The sequence below is a fragment of the Podarcis melisellensis genome (genome assembly GCF_964234715.1).
Source record: "Podarcis melisellensis genome assembly, chromosome: 1".
Classification (NCBI taxonomy): Eukaryota; Metazoa; Chordata; class Lepidosauria; order Squamata; family Lacertidae; genus Podarcis; species Podarcis melisellensis.
In genome coordinates, this window is record NC_138528.1 from 20,475,790 (window position 1) to 20,500,214 (window position 24,425).

Here is a 24,425-nt window from a genome sequence, read left to right on the forward strand (position 1 = left end):
CTGGAAGTCATGTCAGAGGCCCTGCAGTGTGGGTGCCGAGCACCCACAAGAAAACTTTTGTTGGCGCCAGTGACATACATATTTATTGAGCTTGATAGCCCCGTGGTCACAGTTTCCTGTTGGTTCAATAACATGTCTCTCACCAAGTGATGCAACTTTTTATAGTCCTGTTTACAATGCTATGCTTTTCATCTGTTCACACACTGAAGCTCATCCCTTTACATCAACCAAGCATGAACAGATAGTTTTGAAATCTTCATCACATGAATCGGTGTTGTGCATAGGAGTATGGTCCATTTCTCAAATGTTATACCCAAAATATTTTTTCCATCAATTTTGAAGAATGTGATTCCCATTTCAAAGAATATCAAGTGCATAGGGATATAATTAGATATATGGGGCTGTTGCCTTCTAGATAGTGCTTGCCATTGCCAAATTAATCCTCACTGCTTGGGCTTAATTGCCATTTTCAAAATTGTTCCTTTTGTTTATAATGAGTTGGAAGATCACGACAATTGAGGTGTGGATTGATTATTTATTTTTGCATTCACAAAGGGATTCAGTTTGATGAAAACCAGTTCCCGAATATCAAGGAGACAGACAGTCCTGTATCATTATAAAGTCACATGTCAATTCGGCATCTAGTAAAACTAGTTCCCTTTGTGCCTATGAGTCAGATAAACTAGTTTGCCAGTGTCAAAGGATGCTTTGCTTTCTCCAGCATCCAAAGGGATCAAAGAAGAAGGAGTAGTGGGGAAGACACACAGAGAGAGTGGCAGGACAATATTGATTGAACTGTAAGTAAAATTCTCTTAGTAAATTGGGATTTGTGATAAATATATCATTAGCCACGGTATTGGATATCTGAAATTCATGAATCTACTTAATTGGCTTGCTGGTAAATTTCATAAAGTTCTTATGAGCTAGTGTGGAAGAATATCCTTATGCGAGGAAGATCCTATCATAATTTTTTATTGGAAGTCTTGTACAAGGTAAGTTACGAAGAAATAAGAAAATAAAAAGAAAAGTGGAGAGATGAAGAATGAAATTGGTAGGCCTTCTGATACGTTGAAATAAAAAAGAGTGATCAAACCCAGTGGCATAGCGTGGGTGGCCAGCTCCTGGTGCTGTGTGGAGAGTGCTATTAAAGGCACAAAGAACACCAGAATAGCCCTTAGAATCAGACAAAGGCTGCCAATCTATGTTTACTCAGAAGTAAAGCCTACTGAATTAGATGGGATTACTCCAAAGTAAATGGGGTTAGGATTGCAGCCTGAAACATGTCTAGTTCCAGTGTGGTACAGTGGTACCTCGGGTTAAGTACTTAATTCGTTCCGGAGGTCCGTTCTTAACCTGAAACTGTTCTTCATCTGAAGCACCACTTTAGCTAATGGGGCCTCCTGCTGCTGCCGCGCTGCCAGAGCACAATTTCTGTTCTCATCCTGAAGCACAGTTCTTAACCCAAGGTACTATTTCTGGGTGAGCAGAGTCTGTAACCTGAAGCGTATGTAACCTGAAGCGTATGTAACCCGAGGTACCACTGTATAGTGGTTAAGAGCAGTAGACTTGTAATCTGGTCAGCTAGGTCCTCGCTCCTCCACATGCAGTTGCTGGGTGACTTTGGGCTAGTCACACTTCTTTGAAGTCTCTCAGCCCCACTCACCTCACAGAGTGTTTGTTATGAGGGAGGAAGGGAAAGGAGATTGTGAGCCGCTTTGAGACTCCTTCAGGTAGTGATAAAGTGGGAGATCAAATCCAAACTCTTCTTCTTCTTCTAGTCCAAAGTCCTGCTTCTTGCAATAGCCAACCAGATACAAATGAGAAACCCAGAAGCAGGGTAGGAGAGTAATTACGTATCTCCAGCACCTGAGTCACATGGAAGGTGATATCAGTAGTATACCGTGGGTTTCCAGCTCCCAGGGCCATGGGAGGGAGGGAAATGGATGGAGTGTGCATGCGCATTCAACTGCCTAACAGTGCCCATGTAACCCAGGAGATCGTAGCCACAGAGATAAGAAAAGAAGAGTCATTCCGTTGTCTGGAGAGGTCACTTCCTGGTTCACACGGAGAAGCCATTTTCAACAAAGCTCAGCAGTGGAAGTGCACAGCTGTATTGATGCAGGACTGGGTACTGAAATTTTGTGCCCCCTCGCAATTTTGCACATGGGGCAGCTGCCCTGTGGGCCCCCTCATGCTATGCCACTGATCAAACCAACCACAACTTTGCAAAACTAGAGTACTATTAGTGGGATTTTTTGTGTGCATTTATTGTAGATTCTCCCTTTATCCAAGGAGCTCAAGATTCCCCCCTCTGCACTCATTTTATCTTCACAGTCACCATATGAGGTAGGCTAGAGTAGAAATAGCAACTGCTCAAAGATCACACAGTGAGATTTAAACTTGGGCTTTGCCACTCCTAGTCTTGTACCCTAAATACTACACCAAACTGTCTTGGGTGGCTGCATAGAAGCAATTAACACTTCTGAAGTTTGAATGAGAGTTTAACTATATGAGCCATTAAGCAATAAAACAAGTCACCTAGTGAGCTTGTCAAAATATCTTTATACTGGGGAGGCTGCAGAATAAGGCACACTTTATTCCACATGTGGGAACGCTTTCCAGGGAGAGCCCTTCAGCAGAAGTCCTTGTACAGACAGGACAACTTCATGGATGCTTTAGCTGAGATTCCTGCATTGCAAGGGGTTGGACCTTGGGGTGTTCCTTCTAGCTCAATGATTCTAGAATCTTCACCCTCCTCCCCCAAGTTGACCATATATAAATGGTCCACTGGTTTCCTGTCACAACCCTTTCCAGTGGCTCAGCATGGCCAATACAAGCTTATCTCATTTGAGTCTTACAAGAACTCATTGAGATAGTTTATACTTAGACATACTGTAGTGGCATCCACTGGTTGAAGCTGGTATAGCATTATGGTCAACAATTCTACTCTTGCCTTAGCAAGGAAAGTAGAGGTACAGTGCTACCTCAGCTTAAGTACTTCATTCGTTCCGGAGGTCCATACTTAACCTGAACTGTTCTTAACCTGAAGCACCGCTTTAGCTAATGGGGCCTCCTGCTGCTGCCGCACCGCTAGAGCACGATTTCTGTTCTCATCCTGAAGCAAAGTTCTTAACCTGAAGCACTATTTCTGGGTTAGCAGAGTCTGTAACCTGAAGCGTATGTAACCTGAAGCATATGTAATCTGAGGTACCACTGTAAAAGCTTCTGTGAACATAGTCAGATGACTTACTTATCTAGCTAAGCATTGGCTTCAGACTGTAGATATTTCCAGCAGTACCTGGAGATACCAGGAGTGGAATCTGGAACCTTCTGCATGCCAAACAAATGCTGTATCACTGGGCTCTTCTACTTTTATCTGCAACATGGAACAAGAGCCTGATTCTTAATAATATATTATTTAATAATGTATTAAATAAATGTTTGGAACAGGGGGAATAGCCAATCCCACTCCAATTCCATTCCTTTGTTTTATTGTTCCAGGGTTGTCTCTCCCTGAGTGTCACTCGTCCTGGATTCAGGTTTAACTAGAAAATTTTCTAAACTTAATTCCAAAACAGGAGCAAGGCCTGCTTCCTGCAGCTTTCAGTTCTTTCAGTTAATTTACACCTGTCTCCCCAACCCCGGCCCCTCTCGTTTATAGCTGTGCACATGAACGTTGATAATACACTGCAAAATAACAAAACCAAAACAAATGATGAATCTTAATGCCATTGCTTGCTGGTGTATACATGAGCTCCTTCACGATGTAGGTATTCATAAAATCATATCACGATTGATGTTTTCCAGTAATTTTTATTAAGTGTAAGGGGGAAGGGGAATGCAAAGGAACTGGAAGCTGCGGCAAACTATGCATGCACAATGCTCTGTAAAAAATGTTGCAATAATTAATAGACCATAGTAGAATTTGGTTGGCTGAAAACTGCAGGGGCAGGGAGAAGACTATTGTGCCTGGGTCCTGCTTGAGGATTCCCCATAGGCATCTGGTTGGCCACTGTGAGAACAGGATGCTGGACTAGATGGGCCACTGGACTGATCCAGCAGGCTCTTCTCATGCTCTAATGTTCCTGTAAGTGGACTTCAAAGTTCAATAGGGAAGAGCCTGCAAGTCTTCTATAATGGAACCCAATATTCCATCTGCGGAATTATAATGAAGGTTGGGGGTGCTGCATTCATTGAGATGGGATGAGGTGGCAGTGGTGAAATTGGGGCAGCTCAGGGGAAGTGCCCCTAACCTTGCCACCTCCTTCCTTCATCTCCATCCTAACAAGGGCAGTGCCACCAAAAGGATGCTACTACCTCTGCCCCTGCATGAATCAGGGTAACCATGGTTTACAATCAATGGTGCAAATAGCACACTAGGTTTTTTTGGGGGGGGGCAGATGAAAATAATGAGTTAATTGAACTAATGTATTTTTTTTTCTCCCTCCCCTCTCTCATTTTTTTAAAAGGGGGAAAATGGCGATTTCCCTCCTCTTCTTTTTAGTTGCTGGGATCCTGGCTAACAATCTTAACCTACCAAATTCTGTGAATCCCAGCAGTTACATGAACAGGTGTGACAACTATGAGAGCAACCCCCAAGATATGAACCGCCAAAACCAACCCAATGGAGGAAGAACACAGACTCCAAACCAGGTCCTGGTCAACAGCAATTCAGACTTTGCATTCAAGTTCTTCAGGCAGGTTTCTTCTAATGGAGGCTACCGGGGCAGTCCATTCAAGAAGAACATCGTCTTCTCTCCCATGTGTATCTCCACAGCTTTTGCAATGCTGGCTTTGGGCGCAAGGGACAACACCTTAGACCAGATCCTTAGAGGACTAGACTTCAAGCCATCAGAGATTCAGGAGAGGATGATACATGAAGGCTTCCACAACCTCATCTACTCATTAAGCAATGGGGGTTCAGGCCTCCAAATGGAAATGGGGAATTGTCTGTTTGTGCAAAACGAGTTGCACCCACAACCTCAGTTCCTAAGGGAGCTCAGGAACATTTATGGAGGAGAGATCTATATGGAAAATTTTAAGAACACAGCAGTAACTGAGGACCACATCAATCAATATGTCAAAATGAAAACCCATGGGAAGATTTCTAAGCTCGTCGATGGAGTCGACCCAATTACTGAAATACTATTGGTTAGCTATATTTACATGAAAGGTAAGACAAGCTAATGGGCCTGAACTGTGATCTCCTTTCCTCACCTTATGGCTAATCCTAGATACTTGCCACTTCCCACATAGTTCCAAAGTAGAACTTCATCCTGTGTTTGCTTTTGTTTGTGAGGAAGAGAATTTTGGTCAGGCAACCAATTCCTGCTTCACGGTATTCTATGCAATAGATCTGTTATTAGGTGACCTCAGTAATTACGACTGTGCAAGGCAGCCTCAATTCAGTTTAGAACCTAATTCAATGTTCTAATCTCTCTCTCTCTCTCTCTCTCTCTCTCTCTCTCTCTCTCTCTCTCTCTCTCTCTCTCTCGTTCTGTCTGTCTTTCTGTCTTTCTTATGCCCTGCACTTCCAAGGCCAGTAAAATGCCTGGGATTCCTTAGTGTGTTCACTGAAGTTAGTAAAAGTATTTGAAGAGCACTTAGTAAAAGTATTTAAATTAGGCACAATGACAGAAGGGGGGGGGGAAATACAGCAACCTCTGATTTAGATGAAAAAGTGGAACAAATAATTAAATATATTTCCATATATGAATTATTAGCCAAATACTGAAGTTGTATTCAAGCATATACAATCATGAAAAGATAGCAGGGAGTTATTCATTAGTGAGGTTTTAGAACTGATAAATTTAGGTTGGACAAAAAACTAATCAATACAAAACTTAGGCGTTCAAACTACCATGACATTCATAGGATATAATGAGTTGAAAGGTAATTTAAAGGTCATTGAGTCCAACCGCTGAGTAATACATGTGCTTTTACTATTTTTTGTTGGGAGCCTACAGTGCAGGATACAACTACAGTATCTCTGTCAGATAGCCATCCAACATCTGCTTAAATCAGAGGTGTCTGTCTCTCTGTGTGTAGAGGAGCATTCATCCATAGAACCCCCTCCTAAATGCAGCCTGAAATGATACAGTTCCATTGTCTCTGGATTTAAGCCGCTTGTTAACTTTGTACAGTGGTACCTTGGGTTAAGAACTTAATTCATTCTGGAGGTCCGTTCTTAACCTGAAACTGTTCTTAACCTGAAGCACCACTTTAGCTAATAGGGCCTCCTGCTGCCGCTGTGCCGCCGCTGCACAATTTCTGTTCTCATCCTGAAGCAAAGTTCTTAACCCAAGGTAATATTTCTGGGTTAGCAGAGTCTGTAACCAGAAGTGTATGTAACCTGAAGCGTATGTAACCCGAGGTACCACTGTATTTTGAGATAATGCAAGGAGCAGATGTCTCAACAGGCAACTCAGGTTTTTTTTTATAAAAAAAAATAACTGGGCACCATAATAATTTATTTGATAAATAGTGTTATAAAGAGTACACATTGGTGTTTACGTTCCCGCCCCCTGGAAGTTATGAACTGATTTTCAAAAGTGAATTCAATATACACACCTCAGTTTATGATATCTGTGATTGTTTAGCAGATGCCACTCACAACCATGTGGGCCTATGTGCAAACTTTTCGTTTCTTTTAACTATGTCAGCTAACATAGGAGAATCTGACTAAACATCGGGAAGAACTTTTTGACAGTAAGAGCAGTGGAATGGGCTCCCTTGGGAGATTGTGATCTTCACTTCCTTGGAGGTCTTTAAGCAGAGACTGGATGGCCATCTGTCATGGATGTTTTAGCTGAGATTCCTGCATGGCAGGGGGTTAGACTACATGTCCCTTTGGGTCTCTTCCAGCTGTACAATTCTGTGATTCAATGATTCTATGATATAGTTTGTGATGAATTACATCATTTATGTACTATAACTATATTTCAGAGATGGTGAAAGAGAAAGTGAGAGAGGGAGAAAAGCAGAAATATTTTTGAAAGCCGGAAAAAAAGCGAAAGGACAGCTCTGGAGTAAGGGTTGTAGCCAATGCCATTATCCTTAGCCCCATTGAAATTAATCAACCAAACTAGTAATGTCTATTATTTTCAGGGACTCTACTCTGAGTAGGACTAACATTGGATACAACTTGGAGAAATGAAAGGTAAAGAGAAAGAAGAGAAAATCCCATGGACTAAAGATCTAGCCAAGGTCAAGAAATGTTGAGTGTCCTAAAGTACCTGCAGCTTCTTGCATGCAAACAGGTCTATGCAAGAGTAGAATTGTTCTAATGAGTAGCAAGTATCTATGCCACTTAAAAAAAAAAAATATCCCTTTCTTCTTTTCCTTAAGCCAAATGGAAGAAGCCCTTTGACCCAAAGTACACGACGGAGCAGAACTTCTACGTGGATCCTTACACGATTGTGAAAGTGCCAATGATGTTTCAGATGGGCATGTTTGAAACCGGCTATGACAACGAGCGACTGTGCACCGTTCTGAAGCTGCCTTACGAAGGACATGCCGCTTCCTATTTTATTCTACCTGACAAGGGGCAGATGGAGAGGGTGGCTAACAGCTTGTCGTGTGGAGCTTTGCGGACTTGGAAGAGAATACTCACACGGAGGTAACAGCTTTCAACTTTTGACTCTGGTGTCAGGGAGCTCAGATTCAGAGATATAAGAACAATTGTGGGGTGAGCTTTTGAAGGAAAGGCCTTACTTCAGCAGTGGGGAACCTGAGGCCCTCTGAATGTTGCTGGACTCTAGTTCCCATCAGTCCCCGCCATCCTGGCCAATGGCTAGGGATGAAGGGAGTTGTAGCTGAGCAAGTTCTGGAGGTCTTCAAGTTCCCCATCCTTGTTTTACTTCAGCAAATGCATGCAGGGGGCGGACATACAACACCCCACCAGTGTCCCAGAAAAAACTGGGACATCCTGTTTTATTGTATGAGAGCATGGCAGATCTTGCCCTGGAAAAGTGTCTTTTGGGTTATGTGATCTCACACAGGTACACAGCCTGGAAGACGTGCATCTTCCAGTGCTTTGGGAATCAAGATGTTGGACACTCAATATGACATACTGTATCTGATGAAATAGCTGTTGTCTAAGAAAGCTGATGGGATGCAGGTGGCGCTGTGGGTTAAACCACAGAGCCTAGGACTTGCCAATCAAAAGGCCGGCGGTTCGAATTCCTGTGACAGGGTGAGATCCCGTTGCTCAGTCCCTGCTCCTGCCAACCTAGCAGTTTGAAAGCATGCCAAAGTGCAAGTAGATAAATAGGTAGCGCTCTGGCGGGAAGGTAAACGGCGTTTCACCAGAAGCGGCTTAGTCACACTGGTCACATGACCCGGAAGCTGTACATCAGCTCCCTCGGCCAATAAAGCGAGATGAACGCCGCAACCCCAGAGTCGGTCACGACTGGACTTAATGGTCAAGGGTCCCTTTACCTTTAAGAAAGCTGATGGCAAGGATGGAGAATTTGTGGTCCCATTCCTTGTCCTCCCCCAGCATTGGACATAAAGCAAAACCAGACAGCCTTTGGAGCGCTTCAGACTGAGGTGGCTTTTGTGACAAAGTACAGATCAGGGTCCAAGTTGTACCTTTGTTGCTGGTGCACACTCTTTGTTAAGCAGCCCTTCCTTATCGTTTGTCCCTGGCATTTAGTGTTCAGGTAGCCTGCCTCTACACATGGAGATTAGGAAGCTGTCTTCTGGGAATATAGCAGAATATAGTGCAGATTTAGCACTCATTTTCATGTTACATGCTTCCAGAAGATAAGCATTTCCAAATAATGCAGAATGAGCCCTAAACTTGAGCCAGATTCCTGAAAGTGTGTGTGTGTGTGTGTGTGTGTGTTTTTTACATTGCATGAAAGCTGAAATCAAATGCAGAAATTAACAGGCAGGGAAATGTTGGGGAAATGGAATAACTGCCGTGTGAGTGCAGCCTGGGTTTGCACATGAGAATAAGGAGGTAACATGGATGGTTTCACTTTGGACTACAGGTGAGGGCACCACTTTGAACACTCCCCCATGCAATTGCCCCTCCTTGAAAATAGAAAGCTAGCCTGGCAGGGAGAAAGTTTCTAGCTCAGTCCTTAGCCTGCTCTGCTGGATCTCTCTTTGCAAGGATTTTTACATGTAATGGTACATTATAGAGAGATAGATAGCCATCCATCTATACTCTGAAGTAGGGGAAGCCAATTTTACCACTTCATTCTGCTGTATAATATACACAGCCTAATATGCATGGTATTTTCTCATATGATTAATAAATTATTCTTTGTCTTTCTCCCCTGTTTTATTCTTGAATAGCTCTGTAGATGTGTATCTTCCAAGATGCTTGGCGAGTGGAGAGCTTAACCTGAAAGATATAATGTACACCATGGGTGTGGTTGATGTATTCACTGACAGAGCAGACCTGTCTGGAATTACAGGGCAGCCTCAGCACAGGCTCTCGGGAGTAAGTTGGAGCTTTTATTTATGTGTGTGTAGGAAAGAGAATGAATATGGTAGAAGCTGTGAAGGCTTGAATTTCTGCATCTGCATATCACCACGCTAACTTGTTTCAACATCATGGTGTCCTTCAAAAAATCCAGGTGTTGTCATTTGGTGAGGGTGGTAAACATTTTCTGTTAGTTAGCCCCAGGCCAAAGAACTCGGGGCCTCTCAAAGAACTCAAAGTTTCTAGAGATTCTGGAAAAAAATAGAATGACCTGTTCCACCACTTTAAGACAGCTATGGGATGTAGATAATGGCCAAAGTTCCAGCTACCTTGCACAGTAAATTCCAATTCCTTGGATACCAAGGAATTTATATGTGTACCTGGCAGGGCAATCTTCTACATACTTAGCCCACTGTGGGCTTGATCTCTGCTAAGTCTGTTTAGGGACACAGTCTTCGGCTGGATCTACACTGACCTTTTAAAGGTTATTAGAACAATATTAGATATATCGTTCTAAAATGTCACATGGCATACTGGTAAATTAAAAATCTTCATTACCTTGTTTTGTCCATCAAAACACACTTTTCCTATTGGCAGTTACTGGGTGCCCTCTGGTGTCACAATTTAATAACGTAACTTCCCGGGGGAGAAGTACTAAAATGCTGGTGAATTTTCACAGGAAATTGGAAGGGACAAGGAAACTTGTGAAAACTGGCCCTTTTGCAAACAGAACCCTTTTGCAAACCCAGAATCCAACCCTGTGTCAGGAAGCATACAAAGCGCACCTGGTTTTTCTTGATAAGTTGCTTTGAGCATTTGTTTTCTTTGGTCTAAAGCAGCCAACAAATGTAATAAATAACAAAGACAACCCTAGTGCCACTCAAGTTGATTCTTTCCCCCTCCCAAACCCCCACCAATTTTGGAGGCAGTGGCAAAGAAGAAGAAAGAAAAGAAGTAGACTCATTGCTGGTGTGGACAACCCGATGGTGATGCAAATGACCTCCTCCCACCCCATAAGGGAAAATGGTGTTTGTGTGTGTCTTCTGTGTGTGCTCATATGAGGGTGTGTGTTCGAGAGTGTGGGGCTTCTGGCTCTTGGAAGTTTGGGCATATGAGAATGCTTCCCTCAATCTCAAAAAACTGTAAGCCACCCCTAGTCAAAGAAAATGCATTTGCATTTTATTCATCTATTGGCAAAATGACATTCTCTCTCTCAACCCCCCCTCCCCCTTTGCACAGGCCCTTCATAAGGCTATGATGATGATAGATGAAAGAGGAACAGAAGCCGCAGCAGCCTCTTCTATGGACATGGTGCCAATGTCTATGCCTACTATCGTTAAGTTCAACGAGCCTTTTATAACCATGGTTGTTGATGAACCTACTAACAGTATCCTCTTCATGGCAAAGATCTTCAATCCTACAGAGAAGTAGCTGTAGACCAAGATCACCTGACTGTTAATCAGCATGTACTCAATAAACTCATTGGTCTGATCAGCAATGAATTGACTTGCTTATTGTTTCTCCAGTTAAGCTGCACTACTGGGTTACTTGGGAAGGAAAGGAAGGGCAAAAGGCCAACTGGTGTCATCAAATCAGCATTACCTGCAAATTTGGGAACAGCACCTTGTGATGTGGTAGCTTCAGACCCATTCTATCACCCTATTCATATATATTGACTGCCCAAATAGATGAATCCCTAGTGCAGGGGAGGGGAGCATTTTTCAAACCAAGGTCAGCGTTCCCTTCTGGGCATCCTGTGACAGGGCAAGTGCTTGTGATGGGCAGGGTCAGAGGCAAAGATTCGGCAATGAATGCAAATACTATCTTTGCACAGCACGCTAGTTTTTACATGCATACCCCTTTCTGTTTGTTGGATCAATCCATCAGCCTCTGATGGATGATTTAGAAGAATTGGGTCCAGCATAACTTTCACTGTGTGTGCATGCCCGTATCCATACTTGGCAGAGTTACATCTCAAAGCAGCTCCTTCCTTGGAAGCGTCTTCGGGGTTGAAGGTACACCAGTAGGCAATAAACACTCATGGACGCCACAAAGATTCAGTGAAGTGTAGAGGTTTACTTGACAGGCATAAAAGCATATGGGTAGCAAATATATACAGACATTCACCACTGCCATGGTCAAGGCATGCTTAGAGTCCAACAAGTCCAAGACTCCCACTCTGCTTCTCTCACCACAAGGTGCAAGCAAGGTGCAAGCAAGTGACTCACAACACGTTACAAGTTACACAGAACCGTTCCAAAGAACAGTTCCCACAGAAAACATCCTTGCTACGTTGGCTCCCAGTACGTTTCCAAACACAATTCAAAGTGTTGGTGCTGACCTTTAAGGGCTCTAAATGGCCTCGGTCCAGTATATCTGAAGGAGAGTCTCCACCCCCATTGTTCAGCTCTTGCCGGTCAAGTGTATCAAAAGCGGAAACAAAATGGATACATTGTAACCAGACTTTGACAGTTTTACGAGGTCGCTGGTTTCGGTTCCATTGTTCTCGCAGCGGGGGCTGTCAACAGCTTGTCAGGAGGTTAAATGAGGCGTGCAAGAGCTCCTTGAGCTAGCTCCTGCAGGGAAATGCACAGTTCTGATTGGCTGAGGCGCGGCCATTATAGTCAATGGAGGATGCAGCTCGGTCCGGTCTACTCACGTTAATAATAGGGCGAAAGGAAGGCTTAAGAAAGAAAGGGCTTATTTCGCCCTTATATAGAAGGGAAGGGTATTAATTTCATAAGGGTCAAGGGGTATAGTGTGGTGCTTGTGCGACAGTGTGGGGGCCAAGGAGCCACAGCAGAGTTGGGTGCTGTCGAGGTCATCGCCTCGGGCTCCTCATTAGAAGGGAGAGAGGTGAGGAAAGGTACCCCCCCTCCTTCCGTATCAATGAGAACAGGTCTTTTTTGAAGTGGTTCCTTATTTGTGGAATGCTCTCCCCAGGGAGGCTCGCCTGGCGCCTTCATTACATATCAGTAGGTGTCAGGTGAGATATTTATATGCCACCCATTTGACTGGGTTGCCCCAGCCACTCTGGGCGGCTCCCAACAAAAAATATTATTTTATTATGTATGTTGTGTTCTCATTTTGTATTTTTCTCTTGTAAACCACCTTGTAATTTAGGGATGAAGGACCGTACACAAATGATGATGACCACGATGATGTATCATTAATTTGTATTTATAATAGTGGATATTAGTCATACTGTTGTTTATGCATGCATATATGGGATGGATGAAACCATATGTGTGAACCAGAATGAATGAATGAATGAATAAAATACATTTGCATACTGCCCTATATCCGTAGGTCTCAGGGTGGTTCTCAAGATGAGATCACAATATGATAAACAAAATGCATGCTCAGAATAAAAACAAAAACAACCCAATAACCCCCCTAATACTAGCTTTGTTGTTTTGCTGCTTTAACAACAGCCGCAAAAGTCACTCTGTCCCAATAAATAACCTGTTTTTCACCATTTTACCTCTCAGTCTGGGAAGAAGAGCGGTCTGACAGACCTCATATATCTATCTACATTAGACAGTGCATTCCTGTACAAAGTTTGTGGAGTCCCATATACTCTAAATATTAATTTTCACATAATCAACTTCAAGTTCAGGGAAATATTCTGTACAGCTTCTATAGCACTTTTCTATTGTTTATGCTGTATACTATTCTCTAATTCCCTGTTCCAAATTTCTCTAACTATGCATTCAGTATTTATAAACAGTGGTTATTGGTTGAATTTTCTGTAAGGATCCAGTAATTCTCTCCAGCAGTATAGGAAATGCTGGAGCACTCAAAGCAGATAGGCCATAAAAATACACCGACCAATGTTGTAATTGAAAATATTGTCATTTTGAATTCATGGTTAATTGATACCTTAGCTGTAGAATAGGAAGTGATTAAAATTATCCATCTGAGCTTATCAACTGATCTAATGCATATACAGTGGTACCTCGGGTTACATACGCTTCAGGTTACAGACTCCACTAACCCAGAAATATTACCTCAGGTTAAGAACTTTGCTTCAGGATGACAACAGAAATTGTGCTCTGGGGGTGCAGCGGCAGCAGAAGGCCCCATTAGCTAAAGTGGTGCTTCAGGTTAAGAACAGTTTCAGGTTAAGAACGGACCTCCGGAACAAATTAAGTACTTAACCTGAGGTACCACTGTATGCCACATTCCACCCATTTCTCCCAAAAAGACTGTCTCTTGGTCTTCCAATCTGGATTATCTCACAAGGTTAATTTAGCACGAGCATTTGGATCAGCTGTTAGCTGAAGAGCCAATATATACCATGTGAGCTGACTTATTAACATGAATGAACCTCCCCAATTTGCTTTGTTACGCAAGGAGCTATTGTACATTAACATATTTGCAAGGCAGATGATGTGAAACGCTCCCAAAACAACCCCTTTGGTTTGGTTTGTTAATCAGAAAATCAAACAATAGAAGCCATTATTTAGATAAAAAATAACTTGAGGCAACCAGGTAAAAGCTGGAGAGGTGGGGAAACAGGCAAGTTCATGCTGCTGGCTCTGACTTCTCAGGATTGTCTCCCGTGTCTTTTCTGCTGATTAGAAAGAAGGTCTTCAATAACCTTCTGTGCTCAAAGCAGATGCTCTACCACTGAGCTGGAGTCCTTCCTCAAAGGAAAACTGTCCAAACTGTTGCAATCTCATAAAGGTCAGAGAGATGGGGAAACTGAGTTAGGCAAGTGGGCTAGACCAGCTCTAACTTCTGATAGGCATCTCTCACGTCCTTCCTTTGTTTAAGAAACTATTCGGAGAATGTCTGGCAATGCTGCTGATGCTGTAGCATGATGCTGCAGAATATGATTGGTTATTTGGGACACTTAATTGAGGGAGTGGCTTGTTGACCACTGAAGTTGCATTAGACTTCATTGAGGATTTTTCCATATAAGTATCAAGTAGTCAACATTCAGAGCACATAGAAGCAGGAAGTCTGAGTGAGAAAGACCACCTTGCACTCTCAAACTTCAGGTACAACATTGGGTACTTTGCTGGAACTCTCACAGTGGGAAACAGATCATCATATGATCTATGAAGGTAACATACAATACTATGTTATAAAATGGTTTTTTTTAAATCTGCGAGTTGCTTGTTGCCAGAATATTTTCCTGCTGTCCTTGCAAACACCTATTGAATTTCTTAAATCTTAACTTGGTATGTGTGCTTCTGGGCCAGGGGGATGCAAAAGCAATACTTTCATTAGCCCAGTGCTACAAGGATGAATGTTAAGGAGTGTACTTGTGGGGTGTGAGCATACGTTTGAGATGATCCTATGCAAAGGACTAGGTAAAAAAAGGTAAAAAAGGAAAGGACCCATGGATGGATAAGTCCAATCAAAGGTGACTATGGGGTTGTGGCGCTCATCTCACTCTCAGGCCAAGTGAGCAGGTGTTTGTGCACAGACAGCTTTGCGGGTCATGTAGCTAGCATGACTAAACCACTTCTGGCACAACAGAACACCGTGACGGAAGCCAGAGCGCACAGAAATACCATGTACCTTCCCACTGCAATGGTACCTATTTATCTACTTGCACTTGCATGCCTTTGAACTGCTAGGTTGTCAGGAGCTGGGACAGAGCAACGGGAGCTCACCCCGTCCTGGGGATTCGAACCGCTGACCTGACTGGCAAGCCCAAGAGGCTCAGTGGTTTAGACCACAGCGCCACTATACCCATTGCAACTGGGGTCATTCCTTTCAGTTATTAACCTGTTTCTCATATGTACAAGGTGATTCAAATCAATGCTTCAAATTAGCCCTTTAATGGAACCCCAGCTTGAGATTAAACTTGTCTGAATTTAAACCAATCCACTCTTGATTAAAACAATGTTCCATAGACAGCCAGACCACAACTCCAATTTGTCACAGAAATATTATTTTAAATTGGAAAAGTATGCACTATTTGCAGTGTCAGCAAACCACATCACTTTCTTAGGGTGAGATGAAGATAAACTTTGAATTATTCGCATGAAATTCCAGGCTCTGGCTTGCCAGTCAGAGATTTGAATCATGCAAATTGAACAAATAACTACTGACCGGTGAGCTTGGGATTGATACCAGGAAAGGTCCTAGAACAGATAATGAAACAGACTTAGAAAAGGATGCTGTGATTACTAAAACCCAAAATGGGTTTCTCAAAAACAAGTCATGACAGATGAATCTCATTTCATTTTTTTAAAAATATATAAACTTACAAGCTTGGTGGATCAGGGGAATGCTGTGGATGTAGTATATCTTGATTTCAGTAAGGCTTTTGGCAAAGTCCTCCATGATATTCTGCATGATATTCTATTTATATATATGCAGAGAAGCTGGTAACTTGTGGGCTGCATGAGATAACTGTTAGGTGGATTTGTAGCTGGTTGACTGACCAAACTCAAAGAGTGCTTACTAACAGCTCCTCACCATCCAGGGAAAAAAAGGGACAAGTAGAGTCTGTAGGGGTCTGTCTCCAGCCTGTTCTTGAGGGGATGCTCATTAAATTTGTAAATGACACCAAACTGGGAGGGGGAGCTAATGCTGCAGAATACAGAATTGGGATTCAAAATGAACAGATTGGAGAACTGGGCTCAACCATAGGGAGGTTCTACCCTTAGGTAGGAAGAACCAGCTGCACAAATATGAGATGGTGGACAACATGAGTCAACGGTGTGATGCAGCAGCAAAAAAGCCAAATGCTATTCTAAGCTAGTCCCGGCAATGAGATAGGATCCACCACTGAACGGACTCCCATAGGTCAATCATTATAAAGAATGCCGTCTGGAAAACAAACACCTCAAGAGAGTTTGCTGTGTTCAGACATAATACCAATCCATGGCTTGTTTGGGTGGATGTTATGTTTGATGTGCCTCTTACCGATGTATCTAGACACCACAGCTTCTTTCTTCAGAACTTTCTTTGCTTTTCTATTTTCTTGTCTCACGTACCTGTAGGTTGGCAATTGTATGGAGCTTGGGGTAGTGGCAAACAAAGCATGGTTGAACATTGCTGGGGAGTTCAGGCACAATGCCAAACAACAGTTAAAGCAAGTCCTGGTCTGTAAGGCAAGCAGTCTGTGGTTTGCTGCTCAAAACAAACTATGGTTAGTCTGCACTTGGTTCAGACATTCAAACAAACCACATTCTGGCTCAACAAACCACAGATTGGCTTTATATGCAAACCAGGCAATGACTATATTATTGTCACTGGATCTAGTAACGGAAATGTCATTCTTTACAGGTTACTTTCAGAGGAACACAATGCCTCATTTCAATCTGTATTTGATTTTTGCTGGACTCTTAGCTGTTGCTAACTGTCAGACTGGTCAACCAGGCAATTTACCCTATGAGAAGATAGCCCCAGGGAATACTGAGTTTGCCTTTAAATTCTACCGCCAGGTTGCTCTAGAGGATGATAAGGAAAACATTTTATTTTCTTCTACAATCATTTCCATGCCCTTTGCTTTGCTGGTGCTGGCAGCCAAATCTACCACACGGAGTCAGCTTTTGTCAGGACTTTGCTTTAACCAGACAGATATCAGTGAGCAGGAAATTCATAGAGGTTTCCGTCATCTTATCCAGAAGCTAAACAGTACTGAGGCCGAAATCCAACGGAGTATTGGGAATACCCTTTTCCCAAATATGAAATTTAAGCTGCGGAAAAAGTTCTTGAATGGTGCCAAATATTTTTATCAGGCTGATGTTCTTCCTACTAACTTCGAAAATGCTACAGAAGCCGAGAACCAAATCAATAACTACATAAAGGAGAAAACCCATGGAAAAATAACTGATATTGTCAAGGATCTTGATACAAGAGCTATATTGGTTATTATAAGTTTTCTTTACATGAAAGGTAAGTCAGGTGGAGTTTACTTTATTATTATTGCAGGATGTTGTAACTAACCTAAAATGTCCACTGCTTAAGCACTAGTGCTAGATACTGCTCAATCTGTTGTATCTGTTGCAGGAGAGCCAACTTGAATAAAATACTGAGGGCCCCAGGTAAGTCTTGCCCCACCAAATTGAGCACATGACAGAGCACATGCACACCATTTGAATGGCAATGTCTATCAACTTGAGGGGGGGGGAAGGAAAAATGACCTTCTCCAATGATATTCCCCTGCTGGCAATAAGTAACCTTCAACATTATCACTCTTTCTGCTTGTACAGTCATACCTCAGGTTGAATGTGCTTTGGGTTGAGCGCGTTCGAGTTGCGCTCTGCGGCAACCCATAAGTAACGGAGTGTGTTACTTCCGGGTTTCACTGCTCACGCATGCGCAGACACTCAAAATGACGTCATGCGCATGCGCGGAAGCGTCAAAACGCGACCTGCGCACGCACAGACATGCCGTCACTTGTTACATTTGCTTCAGGACACGAACGGGGCTTCAGAACAGATCCCGTTCGCATCCCGAGGTACCACTGTAATGAGATGGGTTCATTTGGGAAGAAGAGCTACAGAAACTGCGTTCAGCATAGCAAATAGTCTCCCGCCACCCCGGAGCGTTCCCTATTGGCTCAGAATAAGGCATATACCATGGGTTTCCTCTGTATTCAGATGAATACTGGACCAAACCATGAGGGCAGACAGATTTGGGCCTTGTGAGACTAGAAGCAGGATGCATACAAGGTGGGATAATTCAAAGCAGGGCCCCTGAAGCACTCTGTAGTGCTTGCAGATTTGGCTCTTTAAAAAAGAAAAAAAAAAGCTTCTCTTGAACATCAGCTAAAAAGTTGAAATATACTCAGAGTTGAGTGGTTACATACGCTTCAGGTTACACACTCCGCTAACCCAGAAATAGTACCTCGGGTTAAGAACTTTGCTTCAGGATGAGAACAGAAATTGTGCTCCGGAGGCGCAGCGGCAGCAGGAGGCCCCATTAGCTAAAGTGGTGCTTCAGGTTAAGAACAGTTTCAGGTTAAGAACGGACCTCCGGAATGAATTGAGTACTTAATCCGAGGTACCACTGTAGTTTTAACTGGAAAGCAAATTCCTTTTAGTTGTCCCTCCATGTCTTATTTAAAGTGTGCAGCACAAAGGACCCTGGCCCAGTTTGTTCACAATTTGGTAGGTTTCTGATCAAATGGCAGCGCTCTCATACTTGCAAAGGTCAGACCCACAAAGCACTAGGGGATATTTAAGTGACTCATTTTTTGTTGCCCACCTCAGAATTGTAACATCAGCCTTTGCTTGAAATAACACATCTGTCCTTTTGGAATTTGAAATAACACAGCATCTGTCCTTTTGAAATTTTGCATGAAATTTTGCATGTGATCTTGCCTGCAAATTCCCTTCAATTCCCTACCACTACCATCATAAGAAAGTTAATGGGAATTAGTTGCAACTTTGTAGACTTTATCAACGTTAGAGAGGCTGTTATCCCTACAAATTCCATCAAGTTCTAGCAAAAGGTGGGGGGGGGGAGTTACAATCACTGTTGCTCTTCAGATAATGAAGGGGTGGTGGACTAAGCAGATAGACTGACAGCTGAATCAAGCAGGTTACAATGAGCCTCAGTCTGAGGTGAAGCACTGAACTGAGGTCCAAATATCATCTTGAGGGTAGTGCATGTTTCTTGATGGAGCATCAAGAAGAAATATTTCACACTGTAAGCCAATTAAATGAGGAAAAACAATCAGGAACCATCAGTTCCCAGACTTTTAGGGCAGCTGGAGTGGAAGCAAGATCTCCTAGCAGAACTCTGCAGACTCACTGTCTTTGGAAGCCTAGCGAGATATAATAATAATAATAATAATAATAATAATAATAATAATAATAATAATAATGTATTACTTATACCCCACCCTCCAAACCAGATCTTATGGGAATGACCTGTACCCTCTTGTTTTTGTCCTCATTAGATTATTGGGAAAGTCCTTTTAATAGTCAGAACACTCGAGAAGAAGACTTTTTCGTGGATGAGCAAACAACAGTGAAAGTTCCCATGATGATCAAAGACAGCACTTTTAAGACATACTATGATGAAAGTCTGTCCTGTGAGGTGGTGCAGCTCCCTTACAAAAGCGGTGCCATAGCATTTTTCATTCTGCCTGATCAAGGGAAACTGAAGCAAGTGGAAGATGGTCTGAACAGAGACGTCTTGCTAAAATGGATGAAATCAGTGAGGCAACAGTAAGTCTGTGCGCTCTAGCAGACAAATCACCACACCTTTAAAGGGAGCATTACACCTGGAACAAGCAGGACTTTGATAGCCATTCCTGCTCACTGGGTGACCTGAAGCAAGTCCGCATCTCTCAGCCTCAGAGCTGTTATCATCTTGTATGATTAAATAACAGGGAGGAAAACCCTTTGTTCAACCCTGATCTCTGGGGAAGAAAAGCAAAATCCATCAGTGCTAATAAGCCCACATCTCTTGCACAGATGTTTTCTGATTCTAGAGCGAAATGCATACAATACAGATTGAAGTCCTTATTCAATGTGTCCATGGAACATGATACAATCTAGGGCTTTCTGTTCTCTTCACAGAGAACAGAAAATGCAAGCTACTAGACAACACTTTTCTGTTCTTTTGGGGGGAAAAATACACCCAACCTTTTACAGTGGTACCTCAGGTTACAGACGCTTCAGGTTACAGACACTTCAGGTTACAGATTCCGTTAACCCAGAAATAGTACCTTGGGTTAAGAACTTTGCTTCAGGATGAGAACAGAAATTGTGCTCCGGTGGCGCGGCAACAGCGGGAGGCCCCATTAGCTAATGTGGTGCTTCAGATTAAGAACAGTTTCAGGTTAAGAATGGACCTCCAGAATGAATTAAGTATGTAACCAGAGGTACCACTGTATTTAATAAGCGCATCGTAACAAATTACAATATATTTAAAATTTAAAATATTAGATTTAGCAAGCATTGAAATTACTCTTGTGTGTGTCAAAACAAAAAAAATTCCTTCCAGTAGCACCTTAAAGACCAACTAAGTTAGTTCTTGGTATGAGCTTTCATGTGCATGCACACTTCTTCAGATACACGTGTGTACTAACCTTAGGCTGGTTATATAAATATATGTTCAATAGGCACAAATGAGGTTCTAATGGAGTTTAATATTCAAAGTTCTCATTGAGTGCAGGTGTTACCATCTGCTAGTACTGCTTGAAAACAAACCCAAAGATGTCATGTACAGCGGACACAAATAGTGCGCACACCTTGTATAAGTAGGAAGACACACTAGGACCACAACTTTATTAACATTTAAGAGAGGAGACCTGCCATGAACAATGAATTACAATGTGCAGGGGGGATGAGGACACCTAGTGACCTCCTCCCTCCCTCTTGTGGTGGATCAGCTTAAGCTTCAGTTCAGAGACTGAAAAGTAGCTACTTGGCCAATTATTAATCTTCCCAACCATGCTTAAAGTTCTCTAGTCCCAAAGTCTCATCTCCCCTGAATTGTCTTTGATAGTCCTTTTCACCTTCTTGGCACCTCTTCATTACCCAGACTGCCCCGTTAGTTGCGATCAGTTATTCATGGGAAGGACCATAGCTGAGTCACAGAACACATGCCTTGCATGCAGAAAGCCTCAGGCCTCATCTCAAGGCAGGGCTAGATTTCAAGGCCTTTGCCTGAAATCCATGAGAACAGCAACCAGTCATGGTAGACCAGGAATGGCCCGTCCTGTTTCATTGCCTGAGGCGAAATGGGAAGGTGCTTCCCCACAGCTGTCTTGACACCAAAGCCCACCCCCACCCCCTCTGAAACCTTCCTTATCTGGGTTCCAGTTAGCTCTCAAAATATCTTGGCAAAAGCTGCTGACACTGTTTCCATCACTTCTCCGTCGGTGGCAGGGTGGGTACAGCGCCCACAAGGGGCACCACCTCTTGGGTGCCACTGCCCAATGCAGATGCTTCATCCCATTGCATGGGCAGCCTGGCCCTGTTGTCAACAATACTAGGCTAGGAGGGCCAATGGTCTAAATCAAAAGAAGAGTCCTATATTTTTATCCCTGATTCATCCCTTAGTAAACACTGCAAAGTAAATAAATTCACCCATGGACTTGCAGTGAAACCAAAAGAAAACCTGCCCTGAAATAAAACTCAGGGGAGTGGTCTACATTTCTATGCAGCCTGTTTGTGATAATCTAAGCCTGTACTGCATTCTGGATCAGTGGGCTGGTTCAAGCAAACAGCAACTGTGTATTGAGGCTGTAGATGGGCTGTTTGTCTCCTTTGGCACCACATAGGGAGAATTGCTCCCACTACCACCACTGATGCACTTAGCATCTGAGAGAAGGAACAATAGTCACATACAAAATGTTATATTCAGCAGAGGCCTATGTGTGCTTAAATCCACCATATTGACTCCATTCCTCTGACTGAAACATAATAACAGTTGGGGGAAATGTTTAATCCAAAAGGAAATACACATTTTTAATTTAAAGCTGTGTGAATATTAGGTAGCATTTTTACACTGTTGTGCTTATTTTTACAACTTTAGTCTTGACATTTTTTATCTAGCCAAACTGTAAAGTATCTACAAATTGTGTCATCTAAACATTTTCTAAGAGTGAAATCTTAATAGCCTCTGATTCTACTTTCAATAGGAGAATAGTACTTCACCTTCCAAAGTTAATGATTCGTGGACGCTATGATCTTATAGAGATACTAAGTAGAATGGGTATAACTGAATTATTCACAGACCAAGCAGACCTCTCTGGAATTACTGGGAAGCCTGAGGTGAAGGTTACTAAGGTAGGTTTATCAAAATTCAACATAGTGTAAGAATTGAACGTAAGACTCCACATTGATATGTTGCTTTCTGCGTCAGATATATATTTGAAGGTTCAAATAAAGTTGAGGTTTAGAGTGCTTGAATGTGGCACCACACATGGAGATCGTTCCCTTGTAAGCAAAATTCATGTGCACAGTGTCTTCTACATGAAAACAAATACAACTTAAGATACACTTGTGCAATTTTTCACATGTGGAAGAGTGCTCACATTTCCTTCCATCCAGAATTCATCTCAATAGATGAAAAAATAATGTGTGAAGCAAGTCTAAGATATGATCTCTAATAAGGCAAGGCTGTCCAGGCACCCTGCTCCTCAGGCTTCTATACAATACCCACAACTCTAAAATGCTGCGCTGACTCTGCGTTGGGAGCAGCATAGGGCTCATTGGTGTCATGGGACACAGACCATTGGAATCACACATCATTAAGGATCATTTTGGAGAGGAGAGATCATAAGGAAACCTTCCCAGTTTCTTCCTCCAGGCTAACAGTTGCAAGATGACAATTCACACACACACATGATTGGTTGGGAGGGTGAGATGAAGAGATCACGAGAGTAAGAAGTGACAAAGTCGACAAAGACTTTCAATGGATTCCTCTGAAGGAGCAGGAGTCTCTCATATACTTAACTCTGGGTCACTGTCTGTACTAATGTTTGTTTGCTTTCTTTACAGGCTATTCACCAAGCTTATTTAAATGTCCATGAGAATGGCACTGAAGCTGCAGCTGTCACTTTTATTGAAATTGGACCTACGTCCCTCCCACCTGAAATTAAACTAAATTACCCGTTCATGTTCTTAATTATGGACCAGCTTACTGAGGCCATCTTATTCTTGGGGAAAGTTGCAGATCCCACAAAGAACTAAGAAGTCACCTAGTGCTCTTCCTGCAGCGCTGGCAGTTGGGTGCCGCTTAAATATATAGCATGCGTGAAAAGACACTTAGATTTCATTTACTATGCTTGGGCTGTCACTATCACACCTTCTAAAACAAATCAAATGCTGATGTAATACACGGAAACCTATTAAAGCATTTTGTGTTTCTTTCTGCAGCAGAAAACACATAACCCAAAAGATGCATGCTAACCAGTGTGCGGTGCATATCATCCCTAAGATCGCAGTCTTGAAACACATGTTATTAATTGGATGAAAGGAGTATGATCTTGACAGCAGCATCTCAGTCACTGTATGACAAGTTTGTAGATCAGAGGAAGGACAGCAGTGCCATCAAATATTCCCTGTTCCTCTATGCCAGGGAAGACGAACCTTAGGCCATGGGGCTGAATGTAAGCCTCTGAGATCCTTTCTATCTGGTTCTTGGGACTCTCCCAAGGTCACACTCTCTCCGAAGCCACATCCCCTACCAGATCTCCTTTGTACCTTCCTTTAATGGTTTGGACTGGCTGGAATGTGCCCTTATATGTCTTATAGGGTCTTTTTCTTCCTTTGTTGGAGGATAAAGAGAGGACCGATCACCTTTTCCAGTGGGTGGCATTGCGGCTGGGCATCCAGGACCCAATAGTGCTCCAGCGCGGGGGCAGAGTTCGGCACCCCCTTCATGTGTATCCCTGGCCACATTGTCAGAGTTGGGTGGGGCCATGCCCAGCTGGTCCTGTTGGGCAATCAGCACTGGTGATCCCATGCCCCAGACGCACCACGGTTAAAAGTGGGGTACAAACTAGTCTAATGTACAAAGACAAACCTTGCATTCATTTCTCTACCCACTTTCGTCTCTGGCCCTGTGCCCTCCACCACTGAGAGAGCCCCAAAGGGGATTCAACCCTTGGGAGATAAAGTTTTCCCACCTTTATTTTATGGCATCTGGTAATTGGTCTAATATATTTAATCTCCACTTGCACATCATGAGCTATAGCTTATTCTTTCAAGCTAAGCCATTGGGGTGGGGGCAGAAGCAAACAAACAACGCTCCAAGCTTAGGTCATCAGTCCACTGGCTGGTTCCCTCCTTGCTCCCCTACAGGACCCCAACAATCTAGTTTCCCCTCTAGAGAAATTATAAAAATTTGTGCCACAGCTGATATGAAACTTTGAGCATGCAAACTAAAATAGAGAAGCAAGAAACTAACGCACACATGCAGTGGGGTGGAGTGGGAACAATGGGAACAAGAGACATTAGCACAAATAAAATGAGAGAAAACAAATGGAATGAAGGATGAATGATTAAAATACATAGGTGTTTGTTGTAGGTGGGTAGATTGGAAACGAGGATGGTCA

At 42.8% G+C, this 24,425-nt stretch overlaps 2 protein-coding genes across 2 annotated transcripts; both read left to right on the plus strand.

Moving 5' to 3' along the window:
- The first annotated feature begins 638 nt into the window (after positions 1 to 638).
- Positions 639 to 10,934, plus strand: LOC309371159 (serpin A12-like). Its single transcript, XM_081913836.1, has 5 exons — positions 639 to 797; positions 4,470 to 5,173; positions 7,348 to 7,618; positions 9,307 to 9,454; positions 10,676 to 10,934. Exons 2-5 carry the CDS (start codon positions 4,477 to 4,479, stop codon positions 10,865 to 10,867), a joined length of 1,308 nt encoding a protein of 435 aa, XP_081769962.1. The 5' UTR covers positions 639 to 797; positions 4,470 to 4,476; the 3' UTR covers positions 10,868 to 10,934.
- Positions 10,935 to 16,707: 5,773 nt separating this feature from the next.
- LOC309377317 (alpha-1-antiproteinase 2-like) lies at positions 16,708 to 23,058 on the plus strand (the record flags this gene model as incomplete). Its single annotated transcript, XM_081924383.1, has 4 exons — positions 16,708 to 17,299; positions 19,311 to 19,581; positions 22,005 to 22,152; positions 22,867 to 23,058. 4 exons carry the CDS (start codon positions 16,708 to 16,710, stop codon positions 23,056 to 23,058), a joined length of 1,203 nt encoding a protein of 400 aa, XP_081780509.1.
- Between the last annotated feature and the right edge of the window lie 1,367 nt (positions 23,059 to 24,425).

Excerpts from the sequence above, each read along its gene's own strand:
- LOC309371159 (XM_081913836.1), top strand. The coding sequence starts at position 4,477 with ATGGCGATTTCCCTCCTCTTCTTTTTAGTTGCTGGGATCCTGGCTAAC. Across the intron at positions 5,174-7,347 it reads TAGCTATATTTACATGAAAG|CCAAATGGAAGAAGCCCTTT; the intron begins GTAAGACAAGCT and ends CTTTTCCTTAAG. Across the intron at positions 7,619-9,306 it reads AAGAGAATACTCACACGGAG|CTCTGTAGATGTGTATCTTC; the intron begins GTAACAGCTTTC and ends ATTCTTGAATAG.